At 45.0% G+C, this 12,196-nt stretch overlaps 1 protein-coding gene across 1 annotated transcript in view; it reads left to right on the forward strand.

The window, feature by feature from the left end:
* Nucleotides 1-12,196, forward strand: part of PAPPA (pappalysin 1) — a 234,916-nt gene that overhangs the window by 135,449 nt on the left and 87,271 nt on the right. Inside the window, 1 exon segment of the mRNA XM_033123868.1 lies at nucleotides 5,464-5,657. Within this exon segment, the coding sequence (XP_032979759.1) occupies nucleotides 5,464-5,657 (194 nt within the window).

Raw genomic sequence — 12,196 nt, forward strand, 5'->3', positions numbered from 1 at the left:
AATTATTCTGTTGCCGGAATTATATCCTGAAAACCCGGTCTGAAGAGGCAGCATCGTGCTGTAGAAAGGGCATTGCGTTATGAGTTCAAGAACCAGCAGTCTAGTCTTGTCTCTACCGGAAATTTTCTCTAAAGGCTTCAGTAACTCACTTCAACTCTAGGAACCTCGGCTTTCCCGTATGTAAAGTGAAATCACTGCTTTCAGTTCCAAGATCACCATCGTAGGCCATTTATTGATCACCTGTTCTTATTAAGTGATCTGAGCATCAAAGTAAACTTTCAATCCCTCAACCATGAATCAGATGAGGAAACCAAGTTTTAGAAATGTTAAATAATTTGCCCAAAATCACATAGTCAGTGACACACCTGCTAAGCAAAATCAGGTGTGACACCTCACTGCCTCTAAGAGTGTGAACATCACAGGTATAACATGACTTTCTTGATCAGAGGAATCTCACAGTCTCCCCATTTCCGCAGGATAAAATTCAAATTCCTTAACATAACATTGCAATCCTTCCTCAGTTTGGTTTCAGATGAGCTTTTCCGTTTATCAGTTCCAGGATCCATTGCACTTCCTATATCATAACTTTGCCAGGTGATTCATATGCACACTTGCTGATAAAGCTCATTAATACGTTTTCCTCCACATGCTCAGATTCTTTTGATCCTTGAAGATGCTGCCCCCCCCAAACCATCTTCTCAGAAAACCTTCCCCCATTTTTCCAAGTAGTGTTGATTCCCCCTGCAGGAGAGGAGTCCTATCCAATTCATCAGTGTGTCCCCAGCACCAGCACAGACACAGCAGATACTTGGTATTTATTGGTTAAACGAATTGCTAGTCTTCCAATTCTCATTTGTGGGTTAGAGTCTATCTTATCTGGAGATGATAACATCCCTCACTCCTAAAATCTGCCGAAAATTTTGGTACCTCTGACTTGTTACTCATTTATTGCTGAAATGATTGCAAATGAGTGACCGGTTCTTAGTCTCAGCTGGGCATCATGAAGATGTTTGAGAGACAATCACCTGTTTTCTGATTTTAAGAACAAGAACTCTTAACAATATCATATCTCCAACCACAGCCTTTGCTTATACTTTAAAGTAAACTCCTCATGTTTTCCTAAGACATGACTTTCTGAGCTTTCAAATAGGGCTAACAACACCTGCTATGTCAAATGATGTCCTTCAGACATACCTCAGGAATGCAGAGGGATGACATTTCATCTCCATGCTCCAGACAGATGGAAATTGAAAAGTAAGTCAATGAGAAGCGACATCAGCTGGGTCTGTCCACTTGCAGAGAGTCCATCTGCCTTGGGCTCTTGGAGCTGAGCTCACTTCTTCCAAAAGGCAAAGAAAGTATCTTGAATATAAACGCTTAACCTAAGAACACAGGTTTAGCAGTGCCTCCCCACCCACCTCCAGACTTCTACCTGGATAGAGCAGATTTCTAAATGTGCCACTGCACAAAAGAGAATGAATCTGAAAGGAGGAATTCCTTACGTCAGGGGAAGATGGGCTGAGATGGAGAAATCACATTGCCCAATGCAATCACCACTCACCACTGGTGTCTCTGCTCCTTTTCCTTCACCCTAAGACCCAGTGTAAAAAAAAATAAAAATAAAAATAAATTCAAAGGGTGCAGAGTCTAAACTATATTAGGACAAGAGTATGTGCATCGGGGGTGCCAAATTTTAGCCATTCGTTCATCCAGCAAATACTTACTGAGAATCTAATAAGCGTTCACCATACCCCTCCCAATGGGATGTGTTAGTATGCATGCTACCTAACTGCTGCACGGAAGCCAAGTGGCAGGGTGATCATTTGACTTCAAACTCTTTTCACTGCAAACTATTCAGCTCCCAGCATAAAGCATTCCAGAAGCACCAAGTAAATTGATGTAATGAAAACAGGAAGGCCAGTTTTATTTTCCGGTTTTGTTGTTGCTGTCTTTGTTTTTCCTGGCCACACGTTTGGATTGCATTCCTCATCCCGTTCTCTTCAGTGTGTGGGGCATGGGCGTAGAGAGGGACACAGAATTCCCCAGATGAAGACTGGCAGACATAGCTGAAGGGCCTTTGGGATTCTCCTAGCAAGAAAAACTGAATAGCAGAGTCCAGGGATGTTATTCAAAAAAAGGGACTCAGAGTAGCTTTGCCAGCAAAATCTTGGGGGAGAAACCAAAATCTTAGGGGAGAAACCAAGTGCTCTCTCTCTCACTCCCTCTCTCTGTCTTTCTGTCTCTCTGTCTCTCTCTCTCTCTCTCTCTCTCTCTCTCTCTCTCTCTCATTCTCTTTAGCTCTATCTCTTGTCTCTCTTTGAACTCTGTCTCTGCCAATCTGCCTATCTATCCAGTATCTACCTATTTACGTACTTATTTACCTACCTATATTTCCCTCTCCCTCTCCTTCATTTCCAGTTCCACTGATTCCAAGCAGAGGTCTTTACTAAAATCTTAAACATAATCAAGAAGAAATTAGCCTTCTGGAGAACTCAACTCCAGCCCCAATGCCTGCCACTGTGAGGTCTCATTGCTGACGAAACAAATTAAGTCATCTTAGAGAATAGACCATCTCTGATCTTATTATAATCTTACGCTAGTTGTCTTCATATAGGAGGAGGACGAGAAAGGTGGTAACGAGAGGCAGGCAACCCTGTGAGCTTATCAGCAAGAGGATATGTTTTCATCACTGTGTGGATAGGACATGCGGGGGGGTGTGATTTCTCTGCCAAGTGTAAAAAGGCCAGGCTGCTACTTCTAGCTCTGCGGAGTCCTTCCCTCCTGTCGCTCTTAGTGTTCCATTAGGTAAAGTGGGTGAAGGGCTGGCATTGTACACATCATCCCATGAAATCACTGGGGCGACACTGGGTACATATTATTATCTTTTTTTTTTTTTTTTTGGATGAGAGAAAGGAAGTTCAGAGAAGTTAGTTTATTTAAGTCCTCCACAGGGTATATATACGGCAGAGTTAGGAGGATTCCAAATTAGCTTCGCCTGATGCCAAAACCTATGCTCTTTGCAATTCCCTTTATTGGGTTTCTAACGAGTAAAGTCTGGATTGATGGCTGGTCACTCTTGGATAGGGCTGGGCCTGAGTTTTATTATATGTAAGTTGGCCACGTTGATCAAGCTGTTGGAGCTACTGAGAAGCGCTGAGCCTGTATTCTTTCCATGCTTGAGCTGCCAGGCACGCTACTGGTCACCGGAGTCCTGAGCTGGCTCAAACTCACCCTTAAATAATTGAATTATAATGAATTGATTTATTCTGGCTCTTCTGATAGTATTTCACTATGTAAACGGTTTGCAGAAATAAACAAGGGATTTTGGAGCTTGAAAAGGGTTCAACATTCTGCTGCCCCTGAATGCAGTGATTCCTTTTTCAGATAGTTGGCATCATAGAAATCCTAGCCTTATTCCTACTTGACCCAAGTTCTTCCTATGGGGGTTGGCGGAGGGGTGCTTCTTGAAAGTGTTTCAAGTGAATCCTGATTTCACAAGCTGATTTCAGTTCAGTCACTTAGAAATAGATTGACCCCTTAAAAGATGAAGAGTATCTTTTCTCTTGACCATTGTTTTAGAATGTGCAAAGCATGTTTATGTCCATTTTTCTATGAGAGGCCTCTGGCTCTTCTGAAAGGTTGTCTTACATGGGACAGTCATTTCTGTGTTATAGACAGAAGCCAGAGGCTGAGCAGGAAAGCTACTTATGCAAAGTTACATAGCTAATAGAAGAGATACAAGTCAGATCTTGGTTTGAAACAGGGCTCCACTCCCTTATTCTGGTGTGAATAGGGGAAGGGTGTCCTAGATCAGGCAGGGTCCTTAGGGTGACCTTACGTTCTGATTTGCCTGGGATATTCAGCTTTCCCCAGGATATGTGCCTATTGTCTGGACATAGTGTTTAATAGAAACTCAAAGTGCACTAGTGTGGATGGCAAATTATATGATCACCCTAAGACCCTGGGAAGGGACTAGATTTCAAGGAACTCACAGTCTTTTGGAATAGCTATAGCACATAGACATAATGACAGCACAGAGTGATACGCGTTAAGGTGTAATAAACTTGATAAACCAGGAACCCATGCAAGAATGGGGTATTTAACTTTGCCTACAAGAGTTGGGAAAATAGCACATAATACCTGACGTTCAAGTTATTAAAACATGGGCAGAGTCGTCTCCTTCAGATGGCTACATCTAGATTTCTCCTGGTATTGTTCCATGTGAAGTACCAAGAAACATTGCATAGGTCCCGCCTACTTAGAAGGCACCCCACCAGCTCTGTGCTTCTGGGATCTTTGTCCTTGCAGCTGAATGACAACCATTACAGCCAGCTGCAGCTTTAAATTATCCCAAGCAGAAATTTTGACTGTGATCTGAATTACATGGGGGCTTGGTTGGCCTTACATGAAATGCCTCAGTTATCCAGCAAGCCCTTAGAACCTAGAGCATTAAACAAGGGCTCCGGGAGACCCATATATATGGGAGACCCATATATAACCCCTTCTCTATAACAACGATTGCACCCAGTGAGGAAAAGAGACCCGTCTTAAAGTAACAAAGCGATTTAGTTGCAGAGCTAGGACTGATGCCAGCCTCTCTGGTGTGTAAGTCCACTGTTCCTGTGAAACCAAAATCCTCTTTGGAGTTCAATAAACCTCAGTTTGTGCTGATGGAGTTCTACGGTGCTGGATAATGTACCCAGAACTTGGGAAGTGGAAGCTTGAGTTTGAAACCAGGATCTAGCATTGTCACACTGTGTGGTCTTGGGCAAGTTATTAATGGCACGTGGAATCTCTGTCTCCTAATCTGGAAGATAAAAATAATAATTAAAACAATAACACCTTCCTCACAAGGTTGCTGTGGACTCACTTGGGGTAATGAAGGTGGAAGTGCTTGTGACGGGGTGTGTGTGTGTGTGTGTGTGTGTGTGTGTGTGTGTGTGTGTGTGTGTGTGTGTGTGTGTGTGTGGTACAAATCACATAGCACGAAATCTACCCTCTTAACAAATGTTTAGGTGTATAGTAGAATGTTATTAACTATCAGCACGATACTGTACAGCAGATGTCTAGAACTCAGTCACCTTGCACAAGTGATATCGCGTACCATTGAACAGTAACTCTCCATTGTCCCCTCCCGTCAGCCCCTGGCAGCCACCAGCCTACTTTCTCCTTCTGCTAAGTTTGATACACACACACACACACACACACACATTTCATACAGGTGGCATCATACAGTATATGTCCTTTTGTGACTGGCTTATTTCACTTAGCAGGGTGTCCTCCACGTTCATTCGTGTTGTCACATATGGCAGGATGTCCTCCTTTTTTAAGGCACAATAACATTCCCTTGTGCCTATTGATGATGCGGTTACCAGTGCTGATGATTCCATAGCTGCTGCTGATCGCTGAAACCAAAGAACAGATACCAATCTGTTCTCTCTCTTCTATGTCCATCTCCTGCAGATGAACCCAGCCGGTGCTATTTCCATGATGGTGACGGGGTATGTGAGGAGTTTGAACAGAAAACTAGCATCAAGGACTGTGGTGTCTACACGCCCCAGGGGTTCCTGGATCAATGGGCATCCAATGCTTCCGTTTCCCATCAAGACCAGCAATGCCCAGGCTGGGTCATCATCGGCCAGCCAGCAGCGTCCCAGGTAAGACCCCAGCCGTGGGTGGTGTTCCCTGCAGACATTCTGAATTTCTGCTCTGCATCTCAAGGCTGCTCACCTCAAAGGCAGTGCCCGTGGACATGGCCATGTGACCATACCTCTAGCCAAATGTGCTTACAGGGCCTCGTGAATACCATTTGTCAGGGAGTAGGCATGGAATGGGTCAGTGCAGCGCACACCAGCATAGCAGGGGTAATGACTGCTCCTACGTCTACCTGTTATCATTCATATTTATGGAAAGAATTCCATTTTAGATATACCACTGAATTCAACACGGTAAGAACACATTCTTTGGGGAGCCCCACATTTTGTGGAGGGTGCCACGTTGTGTGCTCCTTGAGCCTTCTCCTGTGAATTTGCTGTGTGGCCTTGGACCCGTCTCTCCACCTCTCTGGGCCCCATTTGCACCCCATCTTTAAATGAGAGAGTAGTTGAACTTGAACTCCAAGGACCTTTTCAGCTCTAAAAAGCTGTGACTCATCTCCCAGTCCCCTAATGCACTATTTACGTTCCAGGGTTCTTCCCCAAAGGACTATCAGCTTCGTTGAGGGAGCAAGAGCGTTGGGGCTACCGGAGCTTATGCGATTGTAGGGGTGGTTGTGCTGTCCCCAGGGCCCCCTTTCCAATTATCCTGCTGAGCAAGCACCTGCTTTCTGCGGGACTCCCATTTCCCAGAGACATGACTCAGTACTTCTGACCTCCTGGCCCACCAGCCATCTTTGAGGCCAGCCCGCCTCCTGGCCGTGCAGATGAGCCATTGTCCCTAGGCATTCCCCGAGTCGGGGTCAGGAGGGTGGGCTGCGTTTCCAGATGAAAGAGAGATGTAACCTTCTTCTGGGGCCTTGCAGTAGTGAAAATCGTCGGAGGAAGTACAAGACGGGACCGCCTCATTTCTAAGTTACAGTGTTTATTTGGTCATTTTTCTCATTTATCTGTTTGCCTATGTTTACATGCATTAGACGCTTCATTTCTTGATTTGCATTTGTTTCTAATTGCCCTGAGGAGAGTGGAAATAAACGGGAACATGGTGTTCCCTGACGCTTCTCATGTGCAGTGCCAGCCTGGTGAATGAGTGAGTGAATGAACGAATGACTGTCTCAGGTTCATCTTCCCCCTTGCCACCTCTGTACTTGCTGAATTCATCTTGGGTTTTGCCTCTTGTGCTGAACTCCAATGATCTGTTTGTGTGTCTGACTCCCCTTCTAGGCTGCTGGTTCTTTGAAAACAGCTTTGAGTTTTATTCCTCTCTGTCCCCTCATCTTCAAGCACAAGATCTAGATAAGACTAGGTACTCAGGACATGCATGTTTAATTGACTGTAGATACGTGCACATGGGTGAGTGCACATACAGGCACAAGCGCACACACACACACACATTGCTACCTACAAATGAACAACACTAAGAGACAATATTCAGTAATCACCTCTCTGTGACAGAGAATGTCCAGCTCAGGAACAGTAGGGCTGGGTGGCAGTAGAACCAGGGGTTCCAAATTCATAACTGGCATCCAGTTCCTGGAAATGTTTAAAAAACATCATTCAAACAAGGGAATGATTAACGCACTCAGAATCTCACATGGAGAAGAACTGAGGTAGCAGCTGTGCTTAAACATCACCCAAAGGTTATTGCTACTAATGTGAGAAAAAGAGAGAAATAATTTTCCAGTCTTAGCGTTTGAAAAGAGACTTCATGGAGCAATTATTCCACTTTTGCAAGGAGGGGGCTGTCAGGAATTATGGGTGATTATCTTTTCCTAAACAAAAATCCAATTTAAAACAAAAATCATTATAAATACTAGCTCTTCGATCTACAAAGAGGAGATGAGGAAACAAAATCATCCTATTGAATTATTCATTGTAACCAATTTTATTTTAATGAAATCGACTAGGTTCCATTACTCTGGGCTTGGACATAATCTTTGTTACAAGGAGACTTCAGCTGTAACTAAATTTGCCATAATGAAATCAACTCACTGGAGAATACAGGGTCAGGGGAGGGGATGTGTGTGCAGGCTGGGTGCAAGGCCGGGCAGGACGGCCTGGAGGGCAGCCGAACAAAAGTCCCCTGAATTCCCCTCTGAAAGCAAATGCTTAGAAAAATCATTCACACACCGTGCCCCCATCCTGCATACACACACACACACACACACACACACACCGTGCAATTCTAAGTAAGGTTCTTTCTGGAGTGGAAACTGTCTCCTTTCTGACAACAGAGCAGAAGAGGAGGAAGTGTAGCCATGGTCTTCATTTCGTTGTGCAGTGATTAGAGGAGGCTGGTAGTTAATTTTCACTCTGTCAGGGACTCCAGCGAAGAGGTTGATGGCTTGCAAAGCACCTTCCCCCTATACAATTATACTCTCCTTCTTCTTCCTCTCCCTCTCTCTTTCTGTCTCTGTCTCTTTTATACACACACACACACACACACACACACACACACACACACGTCAACATACAGGAAAGTTCCTACGGGAACAGGCCGTGTAGGTGCATGATTCCAGAGAGTGGGAACCAAACGAGGGGCGTGGAGGAGAGAACCAGTGGTTCTCCAGGCCCAGGAGCTACCCGTACCAGGTGCTCAAGTATATCTCATAGCCATTCTTCAAGGTAAGAATTATTACCCACATTGGAGAAACTGAGAGGTGGAGTGGCTTCCCCAAAGTCACACAGCCCATAAGTGGAGAATCTAGGATTGGAAGGATCTCATGGAAAATGACAGTGGGAGATTGGGAATATGTGGTCAGGTCCATAAGTTGGAAGTAAATGAATTCCTGAAAAATATCACGGGGAAACCAGCAGAAAGGATCATCAGAGGCTAGATCTTAGTGTTGGTGTCACTATACAGACTCCCTGAGGTACTTGAATTCTCCGATAGCGGACTCTTGATCACTGCCGTGCCTTTGAGTTTAGATTGCGCCCATTCCCTGTCTAGGTGGGCCTGTTTTCCAGTCCCCTGGTGTTCAGTAGGAAATCTGTGAACTTGGGCAGTGATAAAATGACTACAGCTATTCCCTTTTCCCCTTTACAAACCAGTTTTGTCCCCTTCTGTCTTTCCCTAATGCTGTAAACTTGCTACATGTAGGTGTCTGTTGCCATTATATGCCTAGCTCTATGCTAGAGTCTGGGGAAGACACCAAAAAAGTGAAAGTCCCCACCTCTGACCTGGTCAGTGAGCAAGATGTAGGCGTGAGCATTCTATCAAGAGGAGTAACCCTGTCAGTCAGCTGGCAGGTTCTCACTGTCACTGCTGCGAGGAAGAAACACTCATCGTGTTGCAGTGTGCTAGATGAGCCTAGAAAATTGATTGAAATTTCATTTTCGATCTCATATAAACTCTCCACTTCTAATAGTTTCCAGTCTCTCTTATCCAGGCTCCTTAAGCAAGTGGTTAGGGCTGAGTTATTCCACCCTGAGCATTGAGTGTTATATCCAAATATTATCAGAAGTATCAAAGCTTCCTGGTTGTGCAAATGGGCTGAACATCTTATAATAAGAGACATTCTTTGGATATTTTGGCCGTGCACCTTCCGGGCCCAGCTGGAATTCAAGAAGTCCCTGAGATAGAACAAAAATGGAAATTAACTGGAAGAATCAAGTTCTCTCCCTTCTGGGAACCCCAGAAATGATTTGGTTTAAGTGCCTGCAAAGATCTCCTCTTGTTCTTTTTTTGTCTCCATGTTTTGCATTTCCCCAATGCTTTACACTCAAGGCTGCCAAAATGAGATGCAGATATTCCTCCACCCCGCCCCCACCCCCAGCATTTCTACCAAAGTCCATTTCCTCTTATCCAAGCAGGCATCTCTCTCCTGCAGTGGCCTAAGGAAGAAATAGAAACACTAAGACCATCAGGAATATGCAGTGCTCTCTCAGGAATTATGGACCTTCCGTCAACCAACCAATTTATGTGGTTAATCCTTTGTGGGTAAAACTTAGACTAAGCATTTCCAGGGCAGTAGTTTCAGGGCCAAAGTAAAGAAAACCTTTCTAAGAATGAGAACTATCCACAGTAGGATGGAGAGCCTTGTGATACAGGAAGCTGTCTGTCCTGAGTCCTGAGGCGGTCAGCAGTGCTGGCGGCTGGACGGGAGACTCCTGCACTCAGATGGAGGCATCCCTGCTTCCTTTGCAACTGAGTCTCTGACTTTATAGTCCATCAATCTGTTATTGGTAGGTCAGTCTTTTGCCGCTTCACGAGGAGTTGCAAGGAGTTCCTTGGCCTGCCCATCATACTTGGTGCCTCGATTAAAAGGCAAATCGTGATTTGTCTTGTGTTACAGTAATTTATGCATTAATTCATTTGCGCAAACAGAAATATATTTATATCCTACACTGAGGCATGTGAGTGGGGAGAGAACACAAGTGCTAATGGGGTGAAATGGGACCCACGCAGATGTGGCTTTGCTCTCTCAAATGACCCCTCTGGGAACCTCAGTTTCTTCCTCTGGAAAGAGGGAGTGATAGCATCTACCTGGTGGCAAATCAGGGAGTGAATGCAGGGGGAAATCTTAGCACATTTTTTTTTTCTTTTCTTTTTTCCCCACTTGTTGGGCAGCACAAATGTTAATTACCTCTTTCATTCCTGTTTGCTTCCCCTCCACGCCCTCAACCCAGAGCTGGTACAGGGACCCCACACAGTACAGAAGCTCAGTCAGCATTTGTTTGAGTTAAACACAGTTGTGTTAGCAAATGTTTCCTGCATACTCAGGGCTGTGCCAGGCATTTTGAGAAACTCAAGAGAAGCTCTGGCCCTTTTTGCTGCCCTCAAAGAGCTCACCGTTTCATCAGAGGGGTGTGTCCAACTAGAAATCACAGCCAAGACCCAGGAGTGTGAGATTCAGAGGGTGTCTCCCTCAGGAAGAAACCACACTGCTATCAGCTTACTCAGCCAGCAGGGGTGAGAGCCAGCGTGTAGGGATGGAAAAGTCCTTTGCCTCCTTTCAGAAGGTTCTGGACAAATTATAAAAATAACATTTACCAAGTTTCCCCAGGCTCTGCATCCATTTTTTTTTTTTTTTTTTGAATCCTACCAAATCTGCTCCAGAAAGAGGAATCACTGTTCTCACCTTACAGATTAGGACAGTGAGGCTCAGAGAGCCCAGTGACTAGCTCTGGGGCTCACCCGTGGCAGGGACAGAACCACGATGCAGGCCGCTGTACACAGTAGGGCCCAGGGACAGGACGACGCAGCTCACGCCGGCTTCAGTGACGGACTCAGGAGAATTAGCTGGGGAGCTGGTGTCTCCTGCATCTTTTCATATGTGGTATGCATTCAAGGAACACCAGGAAAGCAGGAGCGTCCTTCCAAATGTTTCCGCATTGTTTCTGCCATGCTGCCTAACTCTCCACCTATATAGAGGCACTCTTTTTTTTAAGGTGAGGCATAGCCTGAGTCTCCAGAAAGTCGTTTAAAATGTGAGTATGAAAGTATGGGAAAAACATAGAAAATGTTTTCAATTGTCAACCCTGGAGTGTAAAAAAAAAAAAAAAATGCTTAGATGTTGGATGTATGGGTTATATGAGGAACAGGAAGAAAAACACACATGGGACAATTGCAAAGGGAAGAGGCAACTTTACTGAGTAAACAGGTTTGTCACAAGCCACGTGCTCTACACGGGAAACCTGGAAATGTCAGTCAGAGAGTCGCAAGATGTGTGCAGTGCTTGATGGCGGCTAACTCTGAGCCAGGAGGGCAGGCCCATTTACGTGCATCTTCTTCATCCTTGTGTTTAGAGGAAGGGAGCGGATACCCACCGGGCTCTCTGGACACAAGGGTAAGAAATCTTTCCACAGGCACTTACGATGCAGTGTAGGAACTGCTGAGATAAGAGGACCTAGAGGAGGGTCAGAGTGGTTGCTAAGCTGCAGCTAAAAGGATAAGCTGGGGGATAGGAGAGGAATGTGGATGGAAGAACAGTCAGAGAGACAGAGAGAGAGATGGAGGGAAAGACAGCCAGCCAGAGATCCAAACAAAAGGCCAATAGGAAATAAGGGGGAAGTCAAGAGAGATGAGCTAGGAACGTATACGGGACATCCGTCAGATGCTTGAAATTTAGACTTTATCCTGAGTGTGAAGGGCCACTTCTCAGAGCTTTTAAGCAGGAGGCTAATAGGATCTGGTGTCCATTTGAGGACGAGGTGTGACATCTGTGGAACACCTCCTGTATGCCAGACCCGTACTAGGGATTTGAAGCACATTATGAAACTGAGATATTTTACTTCTCGTCTCTCATAATGAAGAAACTGATCTCAGGTTGATGAACCACCTCACCTGTGATGCTCTTTCTTCTATTTTCTTTTCTTCTACCACACTACTAGTATTGCACTGAAATAGCCTCCCTCAGAAATTTGGCATGGGGAAGCAATTCTGTGATGCTATTTAGATGATATTATTTGCCAAGGGTAGAGAGAAAAATCTTGGGATTCAACGCCCAGTGCTGAGGTCACGCCTAAGGACTGTCCCTTCCCAACATGTATCTTTGCCGAAGCATGCAGCTCTTCTCACTGGTGAAATAGAACAGCATCTG

The sequence above is a fragment of the Rhinolophus ferrumequinum genome, chromosome 12 (genome assembly GCF_004115265.2).
Source record: "Rhinolophus ferrumequinum isolate MPI-CBG mRhiFer1 chromosome 12, mRhiFer1_v1.p, whole genome shotgun sequence".
In the NCBI taxonomy this organism is placed as follows: domain Eukaryota; kingdom Metazoa; phylum Chordata; class Mammalia; order Chiroptera; family Rhinolophidae; genus Rhinolophus; species Rhinolophus ferrumequinum.